At 37.3% G+C, this 27,116-nt stretch overlaps 4 protein-coding genes across 8 annotated transcripts; 3 read left to right on the forward strand and 1 right to left on the reverse strand.

Moving 5' to 3' along the window:
• The first annotated feature begins 137 nt into the window (after positions 1-137).
• bgna (biglycan a) lies at positions 138-11,300 on the forward strand. Of its 2 annotated transcripts, none has more exons than XM_079638584.1 (9): positions 138-241; positions 2,632-2,774; positions 5,565-5,826; positions 8,255-8,367; positions 8,516-8,729; positions 8,928-9,038; positions 9,940-10,033; positions 10,193-10,331; positions 10,412-11,193. In XM_079638584.1, exons 3-9 carry the CDS (start codon positions 5,583-5,585, stop codon positions 10,607-10,609), a joined length of 1,113 nt encoding a protein of 370 aa, XP_079494710.1. In that variant the 5' UTR covers positions 138-241; positions 2,632-2,774; positions 5,565-5,582; the 3' UTR covers positions 10,610-11,193. The 2 variants fall into 2 exon arrangements, with proteins under 2 accessions (XP_079494710.1, XP_079494709.1); XM_079638583.1 differs by lacking the exon at positions 138-241 and adding an exon at positions 489-571 and having other exon boundaries at positions 10,412-11,300.
• On the forward strand, positions 11,202-14,435 carry LOC307012192 (phospholipase A and acyltransferase 2-like). Its single transcript, XM_079638585.1, has 4 exons — positions 11,202-11,361; positions 11,966-12,086; positions 13,657-13,955; positions 14,105-14,435. Exons 1-4 carry the CDS (start codon positions 11,344-11,346, stop codon positions 14,234-14,236), a joined length of 570 nt encoding a protein of 189 aa, XP_079494711.1. The 5' UTR covers positions 11,202-11,343; the 3' UTR covers positions 14,237-14,435.
• A 755-nt stretch (positions 14,436-15,190) lies between these two features.
• On the forward strand, positions 15,191-24,433 carry dedd (death effector domain containing). 3 transcript variants are annotated; one of them, XM_079638590.1, is made up of 6 exons: positions 15,270-15,455; positions 16,571-17,249; positions 17,368-17,472; positions 18,990-19,127; positions 19,595-20,020; positions 24,295-24,433. In XM_079638590.1, exons 2-5 carry the CDS (start codon positions 16,688-16,690, stop codon positions 20,002-20,004), a joined length of 1,215 nt encoding a protein of 404 aa, XP_079494716.1. In that variant the 5' UTR covers positions 15,270-15,455; positions 16,571-16,687; the 3' UTR covers positions 20,005-20,020; positions 24,295-24,433. The 3 variants fall into 3 exon arrangements, with proteins under 3 accessions (XP_079494714.1, XP_079494716.1, XP_079494715.1); XM_079638589.1 differs by lacking the exon at positions 24,295-24,433 and adding an exon at positions 22,020-22,334; XM_079638588.1 differs by lacking the exon at positions 24,295-24,433 and having other exon boundaries at positions 15,191-15,455; positions 19,595-22,334.
• ugt5e1 (UDP glucuronosyltransferase 5 family, polypeptide E1) lies at positions 22,093-26,010 on the reverse strand. 2 transcript variants are annotated; one of them, XM_079638586.1, is made up of 3 exons: positions 25,700-26,010; positions 24,769-24,864; positions 22,093-24,573 (listed from the first exon to the last, which is right to left on the reverse strand). In XM_079638586.1, the coding sequence occupies exons 2-3, from the start codon at positions 24,772-24,774 to the stop codon at positions 22,975-22,977; spliced, it is 1,605 nt and encodes a 534-aa protein (XP_079494712.1). In that variant the 5' UTR covers positions 24,775-24,864; positions 25,700-26,010; the 3' UTR covers positions 22,093-22,974. The 2 variants fall into 2 exon arrangements, with proteins under 2 accessions (XP_079494712.1, XP_079494713.1); XM_079638587.1 differs by lacking the exon at positions 24,769-24,864 and having other exon boundaries at positions 22,312-24,573; positions 25,700-25,838.
• Positions 26,011-27,116: the final 1,106 nt, after the last annotated feature.

A 27,116-nucleotide genomic window follows, 5' to 3' on the forward strand; every position in this document is an offset into this window, starting at 1 on the left:
GACTCCTGGCCACCCCACTGGCCAGTATACATTTTAGTAGCATCAGTTATGCATTTCATCCCTAATGCACAGCCAGGCAGGCAAGCCGCTCTAGACTTTGGATCGCACACAGTAGCCCGCCCCTCCCCCGCCCCTCCGTACATGCCGCTGTTGCGCGCTCAGACAGCAACAGCTCAGCGCGTGCCCGTCGGTCAACAATTTCAAAATAATTTAAGATTAAGAAAGAAGACGAAAACTACCGGTAAGTAAATAATTCAAAAATATTATTTAGTAAAAAAAGAAGACGGGGAATTATGTGTCGTGACATTTTGTGTTTGGCTTTTTAAGTGCCAAATGTTTACAGTATAACCTACTGTTACAGCAGCTTTTTGATGTGTCTTTGACACGTTTTGACAAGAGTTACCTAGCTAACGTCGTTAGCTGGTGCATGTATATGTGTAACGGAGTTTAAATAATGCTGTTAAATTCATGCATTAATTGGGAAAACTCGACATTGGCTGTTGCGTCACTGGCATTTGTGTGCGGGCGGAGCTACGTCACCACCAGCAGAGTCTCACATCTCTCGCTGCTGGTAAGTCGCATCAATAACAGCTGCGTCATAATAACAGAGTTTAGATTGTTTTCAAGTGCAAGATTGGACTTTATAAACTACACACAAGTTTACTTCATGTGTCTGTTAGTTCCTAGTTCTGTCAGTCGAGTCATATGTGGTATTTGCAATGATGAAATGGAGTGTGTGTATGATGTATTAACCTGCTTGTGAACTCTGTTTATTTCATTTAAGAAATTCATGCAACGTGATGCACTGTCCGTTAAATATAACACAATAAACCAAAGTATATCAGTAGGAGTTTCCTTAAGCCTTTCTGATAGTTTTCTACTGGCCGGTTTACTACAACAGTAGAATAAAATTCCGAAATTATGGTTTATAGTTTTGGTGTGCCACCCCAAGATTGTAAGTAGCCCCATCTGGCCACCCCTATGAAAAATTTCTGGAGGCGCCACTGTACAAGCAGTTCTCTGTTCTCTGATCAGTGCATCAGAATTTCACATTTGTCCACTAGGGGTCGGCGGTAAACGTAAAGCTTAAAAAATATGTGTTTATTTATTAACGTTAAACTGGAACAGCAATGCATGAGAAATATTTTATTAATTGTAAGATAATTATTGTAATGCATTGACAACCCTACTTTCTTTATTTGGCTTGTTGTCATTGGCGGAAAAAAATATATCGATTTACTGGTCAGTTTTTGTTTGAAGTGTAAATTAGGCCACTTGATGCTAACGTATTGCTTATTGAACTGTTGCGATTGTAACCCTTATTTCTTGATGCCGTATCGGCGTTTACTCCAGTCTCTTCACCGTGTTACATAGATAAAACACGGGTTACAATGGTGATAATTCACGTTTCTGATTTAATCAGAAGCATCGGCATAACAACAGCATTTTTTTTTTAACGTAGATTATTATTGTTTAACATCTATTTATTTTTTCCCAAATAAAATAATACATTTACAAATAGTGAAATAAAATGAACTAGCAAATTTAAGTTTACATAATTATAGACTGCAGTATCACTCTTGCCTTTTTGGGACATTGCTTTGTTCTAACAGAAACATACAGCACAGAGCATCAACGCAGTGCTGAGTTGCACTTTCATCATTCTGTCTGTATTATGACACTGTGGACGCTAGCACTGGGCAGTGGCGCTCTCTTGCTGCTCTATTTCTATCCAGAGAAACTCTTCTCTTAAAGTGGTAACTTGCTGCCACAAGTGCTTCTTTTTCTACTTCACAGCAGAGCAGAACCCTGTCTCAGATTTATTTTCTTTGGGCCGTCCCTACATTGATTCTCTGCTGATGTATATATTTCTGTGACTGCTCTTCATTTCCAGGGCGTGGACCGTGTCCTAAACCATGAAGAAAAACTTCCTTATATTAAAAGAGCATATCCTGGAGTAACACCAGTCTTAGTGGTAAAATCGGGAAGTCTGTGGCAAGATCATTGTGGCTCTTAGCATGTCAAACAGAGATCAATGTAAACATGTATTTTAAAGCATCTATCTATCTATCTATCTATCTATCTATCTATCTATCTATCTATCTATCTATCTATCTATCTATCTATCTATCTATCTGTCTGTCTGTCTGTCTGTCTGTCTATCTATCAGCCTAAAAATTTAAATAATTTAAACACTTAGACTGAAGCCAATATCAAAGTTTGTCTACAAAACTTTACTATAGTTAATGTTATTGGTCTTTTTAACAGGAAAAACGACTTCACATTTTAAACCTATTCATCTGTGTGTCCTATTTCATTACATCTAATTTATATATGCAGAAACTAAAGTTTTGTGGATGGATATAATATGTCCTTTTGAACATCCTGAATGTTCAAAAAAGGGTGATTTCAAATTAAATGTCTTAATAAGTATAACAATAAGTATTTTGGTGGAATTACCAGCCCACACACTCACACTATCTCTCGCTCTCTCTCTCTCTCTCTCTCTCTCACTCACCACCCAAAAAGAAGGAGAAAAACGGTGGGAGGGAAAGACAACTTAAGTGGGAATGTCTCAAATACACAATTTTTTCCCTCTTTTTCCAAGCTGTCCTGTGTTTTGAACTGCAGGTACTGTTCAGTGCTGAGTGACTGCTGGCAGCCAAGGACCTAAAAGACAGTCATCCAAAACAATGATCAAACCATAAAATCTGTTTGCCGTCAGACATCTCAAAAAAAGAAGAAATCATCTCCGAATACATCTTGCACATCAGGTAAGATGCTGTGATGATCTTATTTATCTTTCTGACATGTTCCCTGTTCAGTTTTGTGCACCTGATGCACGGCAACTTAATTCATCTGATTCTGTTATGACCAGTTCAATTCTTTGAAAAGCTTACAAAGATTTTTTGAGCTCATTTAAAAAGGAAAAAAAGGCTACTTTAAAATCCTTGAGAAATGTTGTGCTGGCATCAGCTTTATGAGTCACTCAGTCATCCACGTCAACTCTGTAATCTTGACAGCATTCAGTACTGTAGTCTTTAATTAGCTCATCACATCTATGCGATGTAAATCAGCTTTGCATGACCATTTGGCATCATTTTGATATTGTACGTTTGAAGAAAAAAGCTAGATACCTTAACATTCTTAGTTGTCCGTTAAGATATTTTTTCTAAAGAAATAAAGACTCATCTGCATCAAGCTCATAAGTGGGTACAGACTGCTTAAGATGAAGGCAAAAACTTTTAAGAGCTGGTAAACTTATTTTTTTGTCATTAGTACTTTTATTGTACTATTAGTAGAATTGTTCTGGCAGTGGTCAAAATCAGGCTGTGCACCATCATGTTATTTGTTTTTAAATTAGGTCTTCCAGTTTATTACATAACACTATTGTCATATTTGAAGAGGATATGATTTTGGTACATTCATACATTCAGTGTCTTTATTTCGGTGCATGAATCAGGGTGTCTCTCCAAAAACAATCTGTTAAACTTGCCAGTAATGTGGTTCTTCTGCCATTCTGTGGTAAAGGGTGTGGGAGTGAATTTAGAGAGAGAGAGAGAGAAAGAGCTCAGGGGCAGTTTAAAACCACACGCACAACACGTGGCACAAAATAAAACTAGCTACTGCGGATCTGGACGATCACAGAATCGATTAAAACGTGTATTATTTAGTATTATTTATATCGTTTTATATTTTGAATGAGCTTTAATTTAATTTTTTAAAAAGTTTAAAAAGGTTTAATTTTGTTTAGTGCTTTTGTCATTTTTATATATTTTTTATCTTTCTATTAAGCTTTTTAGTTTTTTAAGTTTATTTTTTTCACCTAATATTCATATTTTATTTATTTATTTATTATTTTATTTTAATATCTTCAGTTTTAGTTTTTGTTAACAATAACACCACGGGACAAAAGAAGTCTGAATAGCAAAAAATATCACAAATGAATTCTCTTTAATATCTCAATTGTTCTCCTAGACAATAGTAAAAGGCGAGCATATTGAGATTTGCTTTCTTCTCAAAACTTTCTCTTAAAGGTAAGGTAGGCAATTTCAGACACGCTACCAATAGCAAGCTAGCTTTAAAACTAAGCGTAAGCTCCCACCCTCTCTTCGGAGCGTCTCCAAAGTCACGCTTCCTTCAAAACACATGACTTCCAGCGTCACGAGACAAGAGACGACTTTAAACCACCTCATGTCTCAAAGCACAATAATATTACAATATAATGAACATAAACAACTTAAAGAGTGCTGACCTAGATTAATTTCAGCATTGATAGTGTTGACATAGAAATACGCATAAGTCTGAGGACGTGAACAGCTTCGAACAGTAACATCACGGGTTGCTATCTCGTCATTACGGTTAGGACATGGCGTGAACGCAGCATAAGCTCGTTGTTTTGGTTCAGGTGGAACTGTAAAAGGCGGCTGCTGTTTGTTTGCTGCGCTCGGTGGCTCTGGATTGACTTACAGAACGTGCTGATGACGTGTGATTTCTGTTTGAGCAGGGCGCGCGGAGGTATGGAAAAACATATGTTGACAGGCAGGTAGGACCAATGATAGGTGTTTTAATATTTACGCCACTTCTATTATTGATTGATTGCTATCAGGATGTGAAAAGAGTTTCGACCAGTATAACAGAAATTGTTTATAAAACAAATGGCCAACCATACCTTTAAGAAAAACATCCTAAAATCTCTCCTCAAGTCTTTTCAGAAGAGACCTCAATCATTTAACAAACTGTGCTCCGATTTACCATACCAATCAAAAGTCAGTTTGAATATGAACTCTGGTATTTCTTACTAATTTATCTGAGCTATATAATGTAATCTTTTAGCTTTATAGTCTTACTGTGTCAACACATTTCTAATTTATTTCCATTTTTTGAATCTCCTAAGGAATTTCAGACTAAACATCTGAGATTGTTGATACTTGAAACAAAATCCCCTGAGCTATGAAAGAGCAATGTCTAAGTAATTCAATTTTCCTCTAGGATGGAACTGCGCTAGTTATTAGTGAGTCGAGTCACATAATTTATTTACATTAATTATGTACATTTGTCACTTGTTTCTTCTGCAGAAGAAAATGATCAAATGCACCAAGAGGGCTAAATATATATCTCATACTGACGTTGCATCAGTGTGGTTTTTCAGCTGTAATTCAGCTGGACAAAAGACACAAAAATACACTCAGATTATGTTACACCCGTTCTGGGAGAGGGAAAAAAAACTGTAAATATAGCATGAAGACAGGTTACGAAAATACACATTTGCACACGGTAATGCATCTGACCCAAACAAGTCTTTCCCTGTCTCAGGTTTTAGTTTTAGTTACAATGAGATATTTTCCCCGTTGTCGATGTGGAGAGCAGATTGGTTTATTATGACTGTCAGCGAGGCGGCTGCATATTCAAAGCTTAATGAGACCGCAGGATGAAGGATTTGGCCAGAATCAGCTCTTGGATGCAAAGTAGCGTTTATGGTTTTTATAAAAGTGTGTAGAACAATTGTACTGCCGTATTTTTAAAGTTTGCTTCTTCTAGTACTTCTTCTGTCTTTTTTGCAGATTAAAAACGTAGCAGCCATGTTGTCGGTCTGTGTGGCTTTCCTGTTTCTCTGCACTGCCCACCTGCCACTAGACTCCTCCGCCCTTCCCTTTGAGCAGAAAGGATTCTGGGACTTTGGCAAGGACATTGATGTGAAAGAGCTGATGATGATGATGAAGGACCAGGAGGACGGGTCAGGTGGGGATCCATACCAACCTGAACATCCCACATGCCCGTTCGGCTGTCGGTGCGACCGGAGAGTCGTACAGTGCTCGGATTTAGGTGGGCTTAAGATGATATGTGTTTGCGATGGTGTCTTGGTATAGACAGACAAGATAATGACTGTTTAGTCTGAGAGGTTTTGCTTCCAGACTCAAATTTTATATGGGAAAACGCAGTGCCAAAATGGCTTGCTGCACAAGCGTAAACATAATGGCCTTAAAACCGAACAATAAAAATATAGTCCCAAGAATATGAAAAATGATGGCATGATGCACCAGATGAATATGAAAACTGAAAATACCATGGGCTGTTTTGTATATGTACCATAGTATAGCATTTTTAAAGAATCATACAATTAATTATGCATTTTATTATTTAATACTGTTTTTCAACAACATTATCAGAACATAGGCTATATTGACCCGTTTTTTGGGCTGCAACTCACCAGTTGATATCCACTGGTGTAAAGAGTGAAGTCACACTAATAAGTGATTAGTATGGAATGAGTTACAGGATATCCCCTTTATATCATCCATCTTATCCCAAAATTACAAGCCTGTTACATCGAGCAAACTTCAAAGGGCTGCCTGTCATTTTTCCCATGATATTTAAAAAATGTAGCATGAATGAACGTGGTAGCCTATATGAAACACAATGATATGAAAATGAGTTACGAGTTATATGTGTATAAATAAATCAGCAAGTTGTGGCTCATTGTAGGGGAAAGTGAGGAGGAAATTTTGGCTGAAAGCTAAATAGAAATGTCAGGTTTTAAAATCCACATCAAAGTCCTGCATGAGATCAGGATCAAATTTAGCTCAAGAACGGATACCAATTCAGACACACCGCTAATCTGGCCCTTCCACATCAGACAGCACATGTGGCATGTGGTCGGTCACCTGAGAAGACAGACGTTCTGGTTATTCTACTCGGTACAGCAAACGTGCCATAAACTATGATGTCGGTTTCACCAGGGATGATGAATTTAAAAGCAAATGGACAATTTTTATGGATGCCAGGTACCACCCAAGCACAGCTGCCCTCTCTCCCTCTATCTCTCTTTTAAGAAGTTCATAAAATACAGCTTCTCCTCTTTTTCTCTCTCTCCACATTGTAATGTGCTACGTGGAGCCATGGTCATCTGGCTCCATCTTAATTATATGGGAAGCTCAGAGGGGAATGCTAGCAGTAGCACACAACAACAGAGCACAGCAAACACACCGAGTCCCGAAGCCCATAGAAATACCAAACATTTCCAAAATTACAGCCTGCTGAAAAGTTTACAAGTGAACCTGGGTAACCCAAAGACTCAGATGGTAAAAACTGAAGAAGTTGTTTCTTAAATGAGCTGCCTATACTTTCTAAAGGCATCATGTGATCATATTTGTTTTATTTTAATTGTTTGATGGCTACAGTGTCTAATATTATTATAGCCTAGCCTACTACAGGTAACTGGAATAGCCTACACAATTCTGATTTGCCAGTCGTGGTATAGCGGATGGATATTTTCTCATTTTCGCCATCATCTAGGGCTAGTAGGCCTACGCTGTATTACGTATTATGTATCAGTCCGCTTATCCGTGTTATCCGTGTTTTTTTTGTTTCATAGTATTTTTCTATTACTGTTTAATCTTATGTTGTTTGCTGTTTTGTATTACGCTGAAAGGTAAAAATAAGATAATGATTTTAAGGTTTTTAACATCACAGGACGATGACTGACGTTAACTGAGACCTGCGCTACTTTTATGTCTCTTTTATCACAATATCGCGCTCATATAAACGCTACTGGCGCCATCTGGCGTCTGAAATCATCAATTGTAGCAAGAATGACCTCAGTGGACTTCTGTTTTTATATTAGGCTACTGGTATAGTGTTGCAGTGTTCGTCTTGTTGTTTGGACGATTGTTTTGTACATTGGAAAGGACTCTTTTTTTTTTATAGGCAAAAGCTTAAAAGTTTTTTTTTTTTTTTTTTTTTTTTACTGTAGGCCTATTGCTGTAATATCTGGCCATCAATTATAGCTTTTTACTTTCTTAATGTGGCAAATGAGACATGATATTAAACTAGAAAAATAATAGGGTAGGACTTAATTTGACCCACCAAACAGTTTGTGAAATGTGGTCAGACAAATGTTGGAGGGAAGGGGCTACAAAATAAGAGGGTTTGGTGATGTCAGCTGAAATGTAAAGTCATTTCAGAGGCTGAGCAAGTTAATATGCTATATTTTATTGAAAGATTATGTAGACAAGCCTTTTTTCTCTTTGGAATTACTTGTTCCGTTAAATTCCACAATATAAGACCAGAATGTGTATTAAAGTAAATATTTTCATTATGATTTCATGTTGAGTTTTCCACTATCTCGGAAAATGAATTTCCACCGCAACATAAAAGCCTATAAACAACATTTGATCCACAATATAGATTTTTTCCAGACATTATTTCTACCAATATATCTATTTTTGTTTGTTTGTACATTATTTCCCAACAGGGTTAGGTTCCGTGCCATACGATATTCCGTCAGACACACTGCTGTTGGACCTGCAGAGCAACAGGATCACAGAGATTAGAGAGGGAGACTTTAAGGGACTGACCAACCTCTATGTGAGACCTAACATATAGGCTATTTATTTTATATTTTGTATCATAATTATTACATTTGCTGTCATTTTGTGAATGAATTTCTAAATGCAAAATTGTGCTTTATGTTGTGCATTCCTATCAACGATTCATAGCCCCTGTCCCGTTTCAGGCCCTGGTGTTAAGATATAACCAAATCTCCAAAGTTCACCCCAAGGCATTCCTTCCTTTGAAGCGTTTGCAGAAGTTATACATCTCGCACAACCTTCTGACTTCCATCCCCAAAAACCTGCCTCCATTCCTTGTGGAGCTGCGTATCCATGACAATCACATCAAGAAGGTGCCGGCATTTAGCTTCTCAGGCCTCCACAACATGCATGTCATTGGTAAGACTGTGCGTTTGTCTGTGTGTATACTGTATATTAGCTGTGCTAATGACATCATATGGTTCATTATGTCACCTAATGGTTGCTCCCAGATTATAGTCATGTAAAGCTGCTTTTTGACAACATTTACTGATAAAAAGCTCTACATAAATAAAAAAAATATTTAATTTGTGCCTCAAACACTGGTTTATTTTGCAGAAATGGGTCGTAATCCACTCCAGAACAGTGGTTTTGAACCTGGAGCATTTATGGGCCTTAAACTGAACTACTTGCGCATTTCTGAAGCCAAACTCACTGGGGTACCCAAAGGTAATGAGAATGATGGTTAAAATGTAATGTATATTTAAGTCATTTACTATTTTGATATATATCAAATATATATGGTTTCATTAGAATGCAGTATTGTATACACAATACAGCATACCTGTCAAAAGTTCGGAAGCATTACTATTTTAATGTTTTTGAAAGAATTATTTGATCGAAAAAACAGTAAAACTGTGAAATATTATTACAATGTAAAATAATGGTTTTCTATTTTAATATACTTTAAAAGATAATTTATTCCTGTGAAGGTAAAGCTGAATTTTCAGCATCATTACAGTCTTCAGTGTCACATGATCTGAAGGAAATTATTCTAATATGCTGATTTATTATAAATGTAGGAAACAGTTGAGATGCTTAATATTTTTTATAACCTGTGATACTTATTTCACTCAGGATTTTTTGATAAACGAAAAGAAAAGAACAGCATTTATTTAAAATAGAAATCTTTTGTAACAATATACACTACCGTTCAAAAGTTTTATTTTTTCTTTCTTTTTTTGGAAGAAATTAATACTTTTATTCAGCAAGGATGTGTTAAATTGATAAAAAGTGACAGTAAAGATTTATATAGTTAGAAATTTTTCTTTCTTTCTTTCTTTTAGTTTTTTATTCATTCATCACAGGTTCCAAAAAAAAAAAAAAAAAATGAAGCACAACTGTTTTCAACATTGATAATAACTGAGTATCACATCAGCATATTAGAATGATTTCGAAGGATCATGTGACACTGAAGACTGGAGTAATGTATTTATACATGCCTATATACAGAATAAAGGTGTTTTGTTACAGAATACAAAATTCTTTTCGTCAAGGAATGTGTCCCATTGTGTTTTAAATACAATGCAACTCATTCTTTTCCATATGGAATGTGTTTCATTATTGCCAGACCTTCCCAGCAGTCTCCATGAGCTTCATTTGGACAATAATCAGATTCAGGCCATTGAGTTTGTGGATCTCAGCCAGTACACACAGCTGCAGAGGTAAACCCTACACATTCCCAGTTATTTGGTGTGATTAATATACATGTATGATCAATGAAACATTTCCCTTCAGATACACTTTTACATGGACTTTATTGTGACATAAAATTTGCTTTGGGTGTCCTCTAGTGGTTAAAACCCCTCTGTCTCTGTGTCTAGGTTGGGACTCGGCAGTAACCAGATTCGCCACATTGAGCACGGTGCTTTATCTTACCTCACCAACCTGAGGGAGCTGCACCTCGACAACAACCGTCTGCCCGGTGTGCCCAGTGGTCTGCCTCATATGAAGTATCTGCAGGTGTGCTTGTGTTTGTGTGCAGAGCTCTACTGATTCTAGTTAATTTACACTAAATAAACTGAACCACACTCTCCTTACAGGTTGTCTATCTCCATTCAAACAACATCACCAATGTTGGGGTGGATGACTTCTGCCCAACAGGTTTTGGGATGAAGAGGGTGTTCTACAATGGCATCAGTCTCTTTGACAACCCCATCAGGTACTGGGAGGTGCAGCCCGCTGCGTTCCGCTGTGTCAGTGACCAAATGGCTGTGCAGTTTGGTAACCACAAGAAATAAAAGATGCACAAAACCAATCCAAGAGGAGAACAAGAGGAAATAGTGTCCAAAATGTGTGTAAATCATCAAGATATTTGAGTGAAGACGATGAATAAACATTCCCATGGAGGCATAATTCAGAAGAAACGTGGACTCCATTTAAACCGAACCACTGGTAAATGAAATTAAAACGGTGCATTAAAAACTATTGATGTGTGTAATTCCCTGCTGACATTAATGAATATGTACTCCACAAAAAAATGCCTTTTTGTTCAATTTAGTTGACATACAGCATTTATAATTCCTTAAACTCTCTGAGATGTATATTAACAGTTTCATTTGCGTAGTTTTCATGGATTAGATCTTTAAATAGTTCGATAAATTCACAGTTTGTCATTCTGTACGCCTATTGTCACTCATTCATCATGGTAAATACTGTAATAAAGTGGATTGTGTTGTGGATGTTTTTATCATGCCATCACATGACAGCCTACCTTAAAGGTGACACGCTTATTTTATTTAATGTCAACTGTAATGAACTTTATTGTAATGATCCTAAGTGCATTCAGTTGAATAATAACCCTGCAGATGTGGCAGAAGATTTGAAGGTGGAGTAGATCAATTACATTGAAAGGAGAAAGTCTTCACAAACAAGTCCTGCTAGTCGTCGTGTGACCACGCCTACAAGGCTTGCCCAAAGAATGTCAATCCTTTTTCTAATAGTTTCTGCTCTTAACGACTAAACAACACGAGAGATGGAGTACAAACAACAGGTACGTTTACAAATATTTACTGAATTAACTCAATACGTGGATGATACTAATTAATATTTCAAAAAAGCATAAAATATGTAGCCTGTTATTTTATGTCACGTAGACTAAATGAATTAGGCTACAAGTTAAGAAGGCTAATTCTAACTATTATAACCATTAGAATTGTTTAAAATATTTTAATATTTATGATTAGAATATATATAATTATTTGGAAACAGCTGAGGGTAGTTACTTTTTTGTCATGAATTTAATGTGAAAGTAGCTTAAAGACCGTTCTCAAATAATGGGGCTTTCGCACCAGGTGGTTATAGGAAGTTAAAAGTTATACGAACTAGCCATTAGTTCCCCTAAAGGCGTTCCTAACAATACGTTAGTTCCTGCGGTGCAAACAAGCCAAAAAGTGGGAAACTAATTCTAGGAAGGTTCCTCCGGTGCGAAAGCACCTTGCGTATCTAGCATCTTTTGAAGAATTAGAAATGATTTTACTTGTATCTTATGACACATCCTCAAAACAAAGCAGACGTCATATGTTGTCAAACTTGTTCTAAAACCTGTAACAGCTGCAAACGGGAGAAATCTTGACAGATTGAAGTGTCATGCACAGGTTGAGCAAGTTGTATCCAGCGCGCAATACGGAGATTTGATCGAGTTCTCGTACCCCATTGGCTACTCACACTGGGGCGTGTATGACGGAGATGGATACGTCATTCACTTTGGGGTTGCAGGTAAGCACACTATACTATACTATACTATACTATACTATACTATACTATACTATACTATACTATACTATACTCCTTCGTGACTACTTGTAGCCATACATTTTAGGTATGTGTCTGAAATTGAGGAGACTAAAGAAAATGTAAGAATCCTACATACCGTAAATGCTATATAACTCCTACACTGCTCTATAAACTACACAGGTTCAAAATGTCACCTGATATCCTCCTGGCTGACTGGGACCCATGCAGGAATAGACTGTTGTCCACTGCGGACATTATTGTTATCATATGAATCAATCCACTGGAGGCAAGCTGGTTGAGAACCCAAATGCAACTTTACTTAACAAACGTAGTCAAACACAATAAAACAAGGGCAAGGCATGAAACTCAGAACACGGCACAAGAACCGGACAACGACATGAAACATTGAATACTAGACAAAGACACAGGGCAAACATGAGGGCTTAAATAATTACAAGACAATGAACTCAGTGAGCAATGATCAGACAATTAACAAGTGACAAGACACATGGCAGGACCACATGACAAACAGGGAATCACATGACAAGACACAGAAACATGACAATGACAAGAACAAGAAACAAAAGAACAAGACAATTATATTTTAGTGAATTTCTGACACCACACACGCCACAGTTTAAAGGGATAGTTCAACAATTTAGTGATCAAATTAGCACTCTTATGGAAATATGATATATTTTTTGTAATTCTCCTTTAAATCTGACTAATTTTAAAGTAGTTATGTCATAAATCAACATCTCAGGAAAATGGTATGGGGTCTCTAATCAAAATATGACTTGCTGTTTCAAAATAGGGATTAAATCATGTTTATCAGGCATTTTGGGAGACTCAAGTAAATAGGGAACGAAATTATATATCAATATTCCTATGAAATGTTAGATATTATTATGAAAGTTTTGCCAATTATTACTCCCATTATTACACTTCTTGTTCATAACTTGTTGCCCCGAAAACACATTTATATGCAAATTAGATACAGTGTATGCATTGCATTGAATGGAACTGGCCATTTTAACCACATATTGCATAAAGTAAAATGGTACATCAGTTCATTCCGTTATATCTTTCATAACATAGTTGAGAATCATCTTTATAGAAAGTTTGGTTAAAAAAAATCCTGAAAGCTAAACATTGATTGCTGAATGAAAAACAAAACAAAATCCCATTGTTTTTCCTACACATGTAATTAATTTAATGTCTTTTTATTTTTAAACAAATGAGAGGGGACTACAGAGGACATAGCATAACATATAAATAAAATATATTTTTTCAAAAATATTTTTTTCTTGTGCTCTGGAAGTTACTAAATTTAAAAAAAAAAAAGTTTTTTTCTGGGTCTCAGGAGGATATGACCTATACTGTGATGCATAAAGCCTAATTCAATGAGTTTAAACATCATTTTATATACAGTATATATTTAGCCTATAACTTAGCTAATTCTAAAGCTATTCTTGATTTCTTATTTCTTCTATTCTTGATCACGGTTATAGCAACACTTTGTCTCATACAGAACTTGCTTTTTCCATACCAGATGAAAATCAGGTGATGAGCTCGTTTCGAGGTTTTCTGCAGGCTGTCTTCCCTGTTTGTGGTGATCTTTTGCTTGGAGAAACTAAGATACGGCGTCAGCTCCTGTCTGAAGTTAACGTTCCTAAAGGAGCTCGTGTTTTTGTGAGCAATAGCCGACACGATCTCCAGCCTTCACCTGAGAATGAAATTAGACGACGACGAGATGCTTTACTCGACAAGGAGTTTACATACAAAGTCCTCACATTTAATTGTGAGCACTTTGCCACATTTGTCCGCTCTGGAAAAGCTATGTGCAATCAGGTAAGTTGATGAATCATGTAGTATATCAAGTATATTTATATCAAGTTTAACAGTATATCATAAAGATCATCTTCATTATGTGTCATGTAGCGTACATTTTAGTTATTCTGACATACAGTAAGTTTATATTGGTTATTTTGTTTTAACAGATCCCAGGGAAGCCCAAAAACAAGGAATGTGAGGAGGCTACTGAACAATTTAGCAGCCTTGTGCCATCAAATACTGAATTATCAATGCCAATGTACACATTACCCCAAGAATATTGTGTTGAGTTTCACTAAGGATATTTTCCCCTCTCTCTTGGAATCAAACCAGTTTTAAAAAGATTCCTGTTTAATGTCAATGGTTCTTCACTCTTCAATGGTCTTATTTGGTCTGGTTGGCTGGTTTTAAAACGGTTTTGGGCACTTTTTAGGTGGTCAGGCCGGGAGACCGACTTGGTTAAGCCAGATGATAATTTTAGTTAAGAAGTCTTTTTTTTTTAAAGGGTTTTACATGTTTTTGATTATCTTCTTCATGTTTCTAACTAATATGGCACAGGCTACTAATATTTACCATAGATAACACCACAGTATTAAAAAAAATGTTAGACCCAATGGAATTGCTTAATAAGTGCAGATTTATTTATTTTGCAGCTGACACATTGCCTGTTACAACAGAAAGTCTGGGAAATATTTAAGGGCTCGTCCCTTTTAACATTCCCCTAATGTTAGCATAATGGTTACAAAAAATCGAGAACCTATTCATAACCATAAACCTTCCCAGAAAATTCTGGGAAGCAAAAATCGTTAGCTGCATAGCTTTGAATTATGTCATGTACATTGATTTGCAACTTATTCAGCTGGCGAGCATATTTTCCTAGAATAGACTATTTGTTCTATTGGAAACAAATCTATTTTGCATTCATTGACTTTTTATCAGCCAGAGTTGATAAAAAAAGATTTGACAAAATCAGTTTTTGATAAATAAATAAAAAACAGCTTGTTGGGTTTAAAGATAAACTTATTTTTATTTATTAAGTTTTACAGTAGGCCTTGTAACAATATCTAGTGAGGTAATTGTATTTTGGATTAAAATGTGGTTACCATGGTGATCTTTCATAATGTAAAGGTGCTACGCAGTGTTGTGTTTCTCGTGATCAAAAAAAATAAATATTTATATTCCATACAAAGACCTATTCTGATTAACGTTTTTTTTTCTTGTAGATTTATTCGTAACAGCAATTAAAAAAAATTGCACATCACGAGAGTTTATTGTCTGTTTGATAAAGACGAAGCGTTTCCTACATTTCCCGGATGTTGCCCCACGCTTGCTCATGTCCCGGATGTACCTACATTTTAGTAGAGGAACAAAAAATGGGCTCATTACCAAGCTTCACCAAACCGTTTAAATTATCCCCACACACGATTATTGTACATGTATGAGGACCAGACCGCACTTTCGAGCAGAGTCCGCGTCCATAGTCACCGTGTCTGTAAAGTGATTCATGAAATTAAACAGGTAAGACAGTTGTATACATTCAGTGTTGCTACACGCTGTTGACGTTAGCAAGCCAGCAGTCAGTTGCTAAGCGAAGTTTTTATCAATAGCACATAACGTTTAAGTATCTTTAGGAATATAGAAGTAATAGAAGGGATCGCAATGAAATATTAACATAGAAAATGTATATAATCTTAACATATTGTGTTCTACAGCCCCTCCTTGTGTATGCTAAGAAGCAAGCTAACACAGCTGTCCAGATACATTTCAGGAGATTATTGATGTCTAACTGCTTATTCATAAATCTTTTTACCAGAGTTTCTTGTCTTGAAAAGAGCATTATGTTAGTGTTTTTAAAGCCATGATATGGAAGTGAGATGTTTGATGCCTCCTGCTATCTTTTTATATTCATCCTTTTAAACCTGTTACGTTCATTTATAAGCTAACCAGGTCAGTGACTTAACTTTCCCTCTTCCTATATTATGCATAGTAGATCAAAACTGAACAAACAGGCTTAAAATTAAGTTATAGTCACATAGGTTCTTAAATTGAAGCACTAAAAGTATATGTCATATGAAAGTATATGTTAATTATGGTTTTAAAGGTAGATGTGATATGAGAATATGTAATCTATGTTTTTGTTTGTAGATGTGATATCATAATATATCTTCTGTTTGATTTTATATGTAGTAGGCTAGTAATATCAGAGTATAAAATCTGTATAACCTTATATGTAGATGTGTTCAGACAGAGTATATCATCTGTATGTTTTAATGCAGATTTGATCAGAATATAATAATTTGTATGATTTTTAATGTAGACGTTATATCAACATAAAGTCAGAATAATTTAGATGATGGTATCAGAATATATAATCTGTAGGATTTTATATGTAGATGTGATTTGCAAATATGATCTGTATGATTTTTATGTGTTGCATGATAGAGCAATAGCAGTCTAGATACACAGTTGAGCAATAGATCTGTTTACGTATGTGTAAAATTCACCCAGGTCATGTGATAATTTGCCCTAGTCTGTTTATCATCTTTATTAATGTATAATTGATTATATCATAAGACTCTATAATGCTGTAGTGGAGTCAGTGACTTAATGCTATGAATTCTGTTCTCTTCTAGAGTGAAGTTGGAGGTGAGAGTCGCAGGCCAAGCGTGTTGACAGAGTTCGAGCTGCTTCACACTGCTGACAGGGCCTTCCGCCATCCCCCTCACCCGTCATCTGCCTAGCGAAGAGTGATGACCTCACAGCAGCATGGGAATGCCAACCCTGCCCTCCTTTTGCCACAGAACTCTTCCTCTAGTCAGGGCAGGCAGCACATTTCTCGTTCTCCGATAGACTCATATTCCCGCTCCGGGCTCTCCTCTCCTCGGAGAGGCTGGGTTGCGGCATCCTCATCCGCAACAACTCACGGTAACTCCCTTGCGCTCTCTCTAAGCCGACTGGCTCCGGCGTCCTGCAGTAATTCCTCCTCGTCTCGGAGACCCGCGTCTGGCCGGGTGGAGCCGTGGCCAGAGGAGGCTGTGGACGATGCGTATGGGCTTTACTCCCTTCACCGCATGTTTGATATTGTCGGCGCTCAGCTGACGCACCGTGATGTGCGTGTGCTGTCCTTCCTTTTTGTGGACGTTATTGACGAGTACGAGAGAGGAGGGATACGAAGCGGCCGGGATTTCCTGCTCGCATTGGAGCGTCAGGGGCGATGTGATGAGACAAACTTCAGGCATGTTCTTCAGCTGCTCCGCATCATCACTCGCCATGACCTGCTGCCGTACGTCACGCTGCGCAAGAGACAGACAGGTCTGAGATCTTGTCACTTTCACCCTCATTTTGCTCACTAGTTCATCCACCGCTTATGACAGCAGATTATTGTCTTTTTTTTTTGGCAAGGTGTAATATGTTGCTTATTATTTTCCAGTGTGCCCAGATCCAGTGGATAAATATCTGGAGGAGACGTCAGTCCGTTATGTTTCTCCCAGAGGAGCAGGAGAGGCCCAGCAGGGAACTCCTCACAGAAGAACAGGTGTGTCCTCCTTTAATTGTGCTTTAGACTTTTTGCTAGTGCTGTAAACATTTTTGGTAGTGATGCACTGAAATTATTATTTTTAATTTTTTATGATTTACAGAAAAAAAAATTAATGTATTAATTTAACTGAAAACTAATAATATATTTTATGTAATAATCAGTTAATTTATTTTATTTAAAAATAACACTCAAATAACATATTTAACTTATGGAACATATTTTTTTCCAAGTTGAAACTAGTCAACTAGTTGAGTGACTGATGATATGATATATTACAGTAAGTTGTTTCTTTCAACATACCTTTTGATGTCCATTCATCTTTATTTCATTTGTATTGTAAGCCTGTTTGTACAGCATCTTAATGCTGTAACTATTAGTAAAGAGGAAGAGATTAAAGGGTATCAAAGAGTGCCAAAACCAATTTTTTGTGTTTAAATTTCGTTCTAAAATTCACAGAATTTGAAAGCTCAGACTTTTTCCATATCATACCAAAAGTAACAAAACACAAAACTTATTGCAATTATTAGATGTTAGGCACTTATTGCAATTATTAGATGTTAGGCACTTATTGCGATTATTAGATGCTAGGCACGCTATAAATAATGTTTAGTGCAGTTTTGTTCACGCACCAACTTAAAACAGCAATCTTGGTTAATCAAACTCAAGATTGATTAAAAAAAGATAAAAAAATTTATATTGTCAACTCAGCCCTAGCATCCACACAGCTGACATGTTTATCTGTTGGAGCTGATCCACGTTGTGTGTATGAAATACACTCTCAGACTTATGCCGGATTTAGACTATACTTGAAATCAGTCTGATTTTGGAAAAGTCCGTTTGACGAGCGTTGTTGTGATTTGTAAATGCCAATGCGCGTTGCTTGGGACGCAAGAATAAATAATTTGATCTCGTATAGTGTGTCATAGACAACCGACACGGTGTCTGCGATGCTTCACAATGTCCCGTCAGAAAGACTAGCATGCTTAATTTTTTTTTGGGTCCTCCATGACTTGGTGGAGGCTAGGTGGAAAAAATATTTTTGGTTACACAAATTTCTGTGCATCACTTGTTTTTGTTTTTAATCACACCTGAAATATCACACCTGTCACTCTGTAGGCAGCAAAAACTGGGCTGTGGACTATGGTCTAATTATTTGATTAGCCAATCAGAACTTTTGAGGTGCTTTTTGCCTGCCAATTATTTTGTGTGGTGGGTCCCCAGGAGCGGGGTTGAAGACCTCTGATATTGTGCATTTGTACAGTACAGCACATATATGGACAAACTAGCACCAACTTGTCCGGACTGCTAATTGGGGCAAAAGCTGTGTAGTGTATTCCAGCTTAACTGCTTACAGCATTTTTAACACAAAACATTTTATTTTCTGATTCTGAACTGGAAATCATCCAAATCTTCACATTTATTTATTTATCCTAAACCTAATCGTAATCAGTGTAAATGCATGTACTACAAGACAGGCATTGTGGTAGTGATTTTGATCATGTTCTGTTTCTTAGGACACCAGCCATTGATCTGCTGTCCTCCATCAGGACCCCAGGTATGCCCACCACGTGCTAAACCCACCCCACCTCCACCGACCAGGAAAAGGAAAAGATCTCACACAACAGCTGACTGCAGAGAAAAACAGACCTGTGGTAAGAGAACAAATCTGCTCTAGCACAAAAAAAAAAGTTGCATGCTGGTTGACATGACAGTGGCAATGTTTTTTATGCAGAACAAGAAAATTTGATTATTGACTATTAGATAATAGTAAAATCATAACTACACCATTTAACTCATAACATAAGAATTTGTAACATATCTACATGCTTAAGCAATAAGACATGTCCAGGTCTGGCCACTTGGCGAGACTCCCCCAAACTTGACTTTTGAATATGTATATTAAATCTCATGCAACATCTCAGCTCTTGGCAACCTTTTGAATGTTGCTTTGAAGCCAGACAATCAGGTTCAAACTGACCATTTCAGCCAGGCCTTCCCATTTTTGGGTATGTATGATATTCATTTGAGCGTTTGAGCACAGATTTCAGGATTGAATTTTTTTTTTTAGATGGATATACAGTAAAAGTCACCTTTTAAACTAATCATTCTTCTCTTGCAGACATAAGACTGAGGGTGCGTGCGGAGTACTGTCAGCACGAGTCAGCACTACAAGGCAATGTCTTCTCCAACAAGCAAGAGGCGTTGGAGAGGCAGTTTGAGCGTTTCAACCAGGCCAACACCATCCTTAAATCCCGTGACCTGGGTTCCATCATATGTGACATCAAGTTCTCAGAGCTTACCTACCTGGACGCCTTTTGGCGGGACTACATCAACGGTTCACTATTGGAAGCCCTGAAGGGCGTTTTCATCACGGACTCTCTGAAGCAGGCAGTGGGTCACGAGGCCATTAAGCTCCTGGTGAACGTAGATGAGGAAGACTACCAGGCTGGCAGGAGGAAGTTGCTGAGGAACCTGGTGGCAGGGGGTGCCGGTGCAGGCACGGGAAGCAGGGAGGGTCCCTTGTCCTAGTGGTGGGAGTGACTCGGTAAGTGGAGGAAATTCAGAGAGACCCAGATGAGCAGAGATTGGACACTAATGAGAAGGTATACATGGGGAAAGAAGAGTGAGGAATGTAAACAGGGAGGAAGTGACTCTTAAAAGAAAGATACCCTACTAGAGGCCGGGATTTGCATCTTTAGCCAATATGGATGAAAAGAGGTGTTAAAAGTGTTCTGGAAAGTTGCGTTATTTCTATTTTATTTTGAGTATCTCAAGTTGTGGAAATAAAAGATGAAGGGGAAAAGTATTGGACAAAGAAGGCATTTAGTTTCTTTTGTCTTTATTCCTGCATAATTGACACTAATGCTTTTGTTTTTAGGCTTTTGTGAATTAGGTTATTTTTGCTATATTTCCATCAAGTTCTGTTGCACAACCATTTGCTCTTAGTGAAATTCTCCTGGTTAAATTAAATGTTCGCCCCAAAGTTTAACAAACAGGACAGGTCGCATAAGGTTTGATTGACTGATTTGCCTTTAAAACATCACATTGCTTCAACTCATTATGAAATAATTCCACTGTCAATGTCGTCTAACCATCCATGTTCAAGTTCTTCTGGATGTGAACTTGCATTTTTAGTCTTTTCATTACAAAATCACAAAGCAGAATCTCTATTGAGTTTATATGAGAAATCACACAAAATCTTCATGGCACACTCCAACATTGCACTTCACTTTGGAACTATGACTACTTTAAAAAGAGAAAACATTCTCTGTTTCTGTTTTATCATTGAAGTTATTGCACAATTGGGTTAGTTTTAGAAAATTCACAAGGGGAGGCGTAGTCCAACATCTATAGATTCTGGAGCATGGAGAATTGGTTTTCAGAATGGTTTATGATATGCTTTGTTGCAGCTTGTGTTTTGATGCATGTCCCTGTAATTTTCTTTTGTTTATGGAAAAACCCAGTAACGTTGGCAAATGTTTGCTCTTGTTTGAATTCACAACTTAATTGATGCTCTTTGCCCAGAATTTTCGAAAACGATTTAGACATTTGGAATCTCTAGGCCTATTAATATCCATGTTTAGACCAAAACGTAGCATTCAAATTAATCTTCATTGTTTGAATTTCTGGGCAGAGAGTTTTTTTGCATCAGTATAATACAGAGATATGCCTTTGTAAAGTTGGAATGCATTCGACAGCAGTATTTGATTAAGGCTGTACCTTTTATTTTTACAAAGGTACAAATTGGCTGCTTATGTTCAATAAAAAAAATGATTTGGTACTTCTAAGAGTTCTAGTGAAAAACGATTTAGACTGTTATCGCTAGTTTAAAATGTGACCTACCCTTGGATCTTACTATATAGTTTTTTAACATGCTATATTTATAATTTCCATTTCCACCGTTTGAATTCAAGCAACTGTGCCAGGGTTATCTGTGTTGAAATAATCTGCTTTAACTTCTGTCCAACAAGTCTTGACGGATAACACAGTGTGCCAACCTGAAGCGCAACCTGTGTTTTTACATGACTGAAGTGAAACAAAAATGCCTGAGCAACATGCAATCGCAGGAAGATGTGTAATTTGACTAACTTGAGATGTTTTTGCTATACTTTTAATATACCAAAGCTGTTCCCAGACATTCATTCTCTTTAAACTTTCTTTTTCATTCTCTCCTCCTCAATCTGTTAAGATATAATGAAACTGTTGAAATATTGAAAGGAAATTGGTGACGTTGGGTGAGTGGAACAGATGTTTTGAAAAGTTAGCTGTGGATCAATTACTGCTATTATTATTATTATTATTATTATTACAGAAGGAAGAAAAGCATTTTGTAATGTTTTCCTAATGGAACTAAACAAAGTTACAGACTGGTATCTATTATATAGGTTACATGTTCTATTGATTGTGTTCAAGTGTTTGTCTTTATATCTTGCATGTATATGACATTGACCCCCTTAAATATCACACAGTGACAATTCAGCTGTGGTCTGTAGATTTGAAATATCTAGACATTTCTAACCTTTTTTACACTTTGTTTTTCATAGAGAAAGAAATGGGATTGCTACTTTTTGGAGAGGTGAGATGAGAGTATTCTCAAAGTGACACAGTAGAACAGATGAAGACGGAGCACTTTATTTTTTACTCTAAAGTATTTCACCTATTGTAACCATATATAGTAATACACCATTCCAAAATGTAGGAGCATCGGCATCATCGGCCATCTGTCACATTATGACTCTGATTTTTGAATTCTTTTATTTTTTTGTTGACCATGCCGGTGGTTGTGTTAAGTGAAATATTTACGTGCAAAATAGACAGCTGGTTCATTCAATGTCTGTACAAATCAATAAAGCAAATTGAAAAACACAATCTGTTGCAGTTGCTTTTTTAAAAACATTAAAATATACTGTAAGCAACACATATAATTGATGTTGAAATTTCAAGTTAGCCATTCAAAATTAAATTTCCCGAAAATAATTGCTCTGTTTGAACTGCCTGACCAAGCAACATTGTCTAAAAACAATTTTTTTTTTTACGATTTCTGATGAAGGGTGGATTTGGAAGCTATTTAGAAACTGCAATTCTGTAGGAATCTAGAGGGCGGTTTACAAATACTTGGAAAAAGCTATCTCCATGGCTCCATTGCTTATGCTTATGCTTAGTTCTCCTGCCATGTTTTGAGCCAATTGAATCTTCTGAATCTAAATGTGTGATTGATCAATGCTGATTGGCTGATGGTAACATAAAAGCGCTCACAGTCCCAATCTCTTCTCTAGTGACAAAACATTGCTGTGAAAGGCAGAAGAAATTTTAAATTTTAAAAGCCAAATTATGAATGGAGAAATAATTTTGTTTCTCAGCCAGATGGTTTAGTTACAGCATCTACATCTAACAAGGCCATGCAAACGAACCAAACCTTGACCCATTGGAAGTAGTGCAGACATTACATAGAGCAGCATTAATGATATCAGCCCCAAAAAATATTTATCAAAGAGATCTTCACTCTTTTTTGGCTTTCCTTTTCCTGACAAAAACTTTCAGCAAAGCCCTGCTCATTAAGACCAAGACCAGACAGACTGCCGTAAACAAACTCCCTATCAGCATTATCACATCCGCACAGTGGTAGGAATACCAAGGAAGCTTGTAGGATTCTGTGCGTAAATGCGCCGCACCCTTATGCCTCATGACAAACTCCAGCCAAAAGATGGCGCTGTCCATTGGCTTGAGTGGTGTGTCATGATGTAGACTTGACATTCTGCGCATGTTCTTCTGGTATGGTTGATTTTCATCCAGGATATCCATCAGGGCTTGCGTTAGAGTATCTACATCCAGGACTGCGACGTCAAGCACTTGAGCCACCCCTCTGGCTTCCAGGCGAATCATGTTGTCGAATTGGTCGAAGATGAGCGGGAGTCCAACCATCGGCACGCTGTGATAAATAGCCTCATAGATTCCATTCGTTCCTCCATGGGTGACGAAAGCTTTAGTTTTAGGATGCCCTAGGAGGTCGTTCTGAGGCAACCATTCCACTATGAGTGTGTTTTTCCCCAACGTAGACGGCTTTTCCCCTACGTGCCTCCAAATCACCTTTTGAGGCAAGCGAGCGAAGGCGGAGGCGATAACCTCAGATATGTCAGGAACCATACTTCCAAGCAGAGTACCCAAAGACATGATCACCACCCCATGCTCTCCAGAACTCTCGACAAACTTCTCCAATTCATCTGGTAGAGGTTTGGATGGTTTGCACTGGAAGCCTCCAATGTAGACCACGTTGGGCATAGTAGGACGAGGGAACTCGAATACAAAATCGACTCGCATGAGCCACAAATCCGCTCCTTGGGTCAGAGTGTAGACATTGGAATTCGGGTCTATGTATTCGCTGACAACTCCTTGATAGAGGGGCCTTGTGAGCATGTGGTCTATATATTGTCCGATTCCAAAATGCAAGAGATTTTTCATTTTATTCGCAAAGCTCATTTTGTCCGTCACCCTGGATCCAATAGTTGGGATGTAAGAAAGCGGTGAGGGTGCAATTGCAAAGTGCCCTTCTCCATTTGTTATCCATCGTACGTTGAACACCATTGGTAGACCCAAGTGCGCGCCCAATATGACCCCTCCTGCAAAACCAGGATCAGTTAGCATCAAATCATACTTGGACTCTTTTAGTGTTTTTATAAGCTTTTTATCTTCTAGGATGGTCCTCACCATCTCAGCAGAAGACCTGTGAGACTCTTCTAAAAGAGTAATGATTTCTTTCTGCAGGGCAATGAATGACCAAACTGATCCCTTCCCTCTTTGAATGTCAATGTTTCTCTTTAGAAAGGACGCCATGTACTCCGGGTCCTCCAGGCTGCTGAGGTGCTCAACATGGACAGTGATGGGCGTATAGTGCGTGGTGTTCTCTGGGATATACCAACTGTTGGCAGAACGGACCACTGTCAGTTTGTGACCTCGCTGATGAAGCTCTTGTAGCAGAATGTCCATGTTAAGCCAGTGGCTTCCATCCACAGGGTACACTAAGATCTTCCCAGCCAGGGAAAGTGGTGGGAGACTCCAAAGAAAGACAAGGACAAAGATCGAGGGATGCAGCAGCATTGTCTGAAAATGTATGTTTGATTAGTCAATCATTTTGATTGGGAAACTCATTGCAACTTGACTTTTTGCAATTGTAGATCAAAACGTGTTATGATCATACGTGCTTATGCTGGTAAATTAGAAAATAATGCCAAGTTAACTGACTGATTATATTTGTGTTTTAAAGGGATAATTCACCCAAAATGAAAATCTACTCACCTTCATGTTGTTTCTGGTCCATTAAATGAACCTCAAAGCGGTAGAATGTCGTTTGGACCACTTGGTCTTTCAAAATATATATATACTTTTTGTCTTCTGCAAATGAAAGTCATACAGGTTCAGGTTAACATTAATGATGAGAGGGTTTTCTTTTTTTACGGTGAACTTCCCCATTAATTATTACCATTGCTTAAATTTAGAAACTGATTATTACAAATAAAATACAAACATCTTACTGATTCTTAATTTGCCATTTTGTAAACCCAAATTAATGGATGGATACATGCTGATTCTTTCTGATAATATAGCATTGTATAATAATAATGCAAATACCAAAAAAACTATAATGAGTTTTTATACCTATACCATTTATGATTACAAATGGATATCAATGCTTATTTTAAGTCTTTGGTAATGATCTCATGTCTTTATCTCAATTATTTATTTATTTATTTGTGTTTTGTCTCTTTTCCTCATTTGCCAGTGGGTTGCGCTTTCATTTGTTATCTTAATAACATCACAGTTATCTGAGAGAATCAATGCACACTGACCTGACCCTGCTTCAAGATATCATGTACAGTTTTAAGAGTTAACTGATTGCATGTGAGAAAAGGTCTAGTGACTAAGCACAGATACATTTCCCTCACATGTATGCTAAATAGTTATGTAAAGGCTATTTATCCAAGATTAAACTTTGTAAAACCTGTGTATTGTTAAATGGTGCAAGCAATTTAGTGATTTGCACAAATATGTAAATGTATAGGCTACAACTGTGTAGCTCATTGTATAAAAAAATACTGTGTACATTGTCCTGAAGGACATTTTGCAATATAGTCGCCATTTACTCTTTATAATGATATACATTGATTGAACTACTACTGCAAAAATAAACATTTTAAACCACAAAGACAAGTAGAATGAGACATTGTACCTTGTCTTTGGCGATGTCCTGAAGACAAGTTTTGCGATGAATGCCCCAACTGTGCAGTTTTTATTCCTGATCTGCCAGAGACATCGTGTGAAAGTGTATTGCCAAGAGTGAGCAAGGTCCTTCACTTATGTTTTCATTGTATATTTCTTGTTTTAAAAGTGGCGACTAACATAGAAATCGGACCGGGAACAGCGTGAGGTTGAACTTTGGTCCAGATTTGCACTTCCTCTGTTCGTTTATTTAGCATATAGCCTCAAAAGTGGGCTTGATCTGAATCATGTGTTTGGTGGAAGAAAGAACGAGAGAAGGGCAGGCCCACAAACAGATTATGTTAGAGGATTACATACAGCACATTCCACTCTAGTTAAAACCTTTATTTGAATCTAACAAACGGGCTTTTGGGAAAGTATGGAAGCAAAACACAAAATTGTTCCACTTCTGACTTATATAATCCAAAAGGAGTGCAATCAGGAAAATCTATCATAATTTGGAACCAGCTAAACAAGAGCTTTATTATAAAATAAAGAAATCCTACTGGATAAAATAAAATTCCAATTTCTATTTGTTTTTCAGAATTTCAGTTCAATAGGCTATCTCATTTGGTATGGGTAGCTATAGCTGTTTTCACCTCAGTAGAGTGAGAAGGCAATTATTAAATATGCGGTCCTTATGTTAGATAAAAGCTCAGTGCATTGTAAAATACATCACTTTCTTCAAGTTTGGCTTCAGAAATCTTATTGACATCTTGCGCTGCTGGATGCAATGCCATTCTTCGCCACTAGAGGGATTGACACGTCACTATTTTCACTTGGGATGCATGCAGGAGAACCATAGACTGTAAAAAATATATGAAACAACGGTTGTTCTCTCAAACGATACTCAACGACAACGGCGGAATCCAAAGGCGTGGGCGAAGTAATGGGTGTATTAAATTATATGAAATAATCCCGGAAGAAAGCACAAACACGGCAGAGATGGCAAGTTCAGCAGCTGGAATTTGTAGAGGTGAAGTGACGGCTAACAGCAGACAAACGGCTAGCATTGACATCAGCGGGAATCCACCTGTCACTCAAAAGTGGACACACTATTTATGCAGAACTTTAAATATTAATCAACTAAACGGATGAGTTATAAAAAAATTCACCCCCCTCACAGTTGTTATGAAGGGCAAGATTAGCGGTATAGACCAAAGCCACATAGAGAACTAGGCTGTAAACATGTTTTTTTCAGCTGTAAAGTTGGGCATTTTAACATGGGGGAGATACAGATTTGACTCACTTCTGCAGCCAGCCTCAAGCGGCCAGTCGATGAATTGCCGTTTAATTAATTCCGTGTTGGTTTCAAGAGAGAGCCACTTGCCTTAGGAGAACATTACAGATGACACAACACGAACATTCTTATTTATTTAATAAATAAT

The sequence above is a fragment of the Phoxinus phoxinus genome, assembly GCF_949152265.1.
Source record: "Phoxinus phoxinus genome assembly, chromosome: 15".
Lineage (NCBI taxonomy): Eukaryota > Metazoa > Chordata > Actinopteri > Cypriniformes > Leuciscidae > Phoxinus > Phoxinus phoxinus.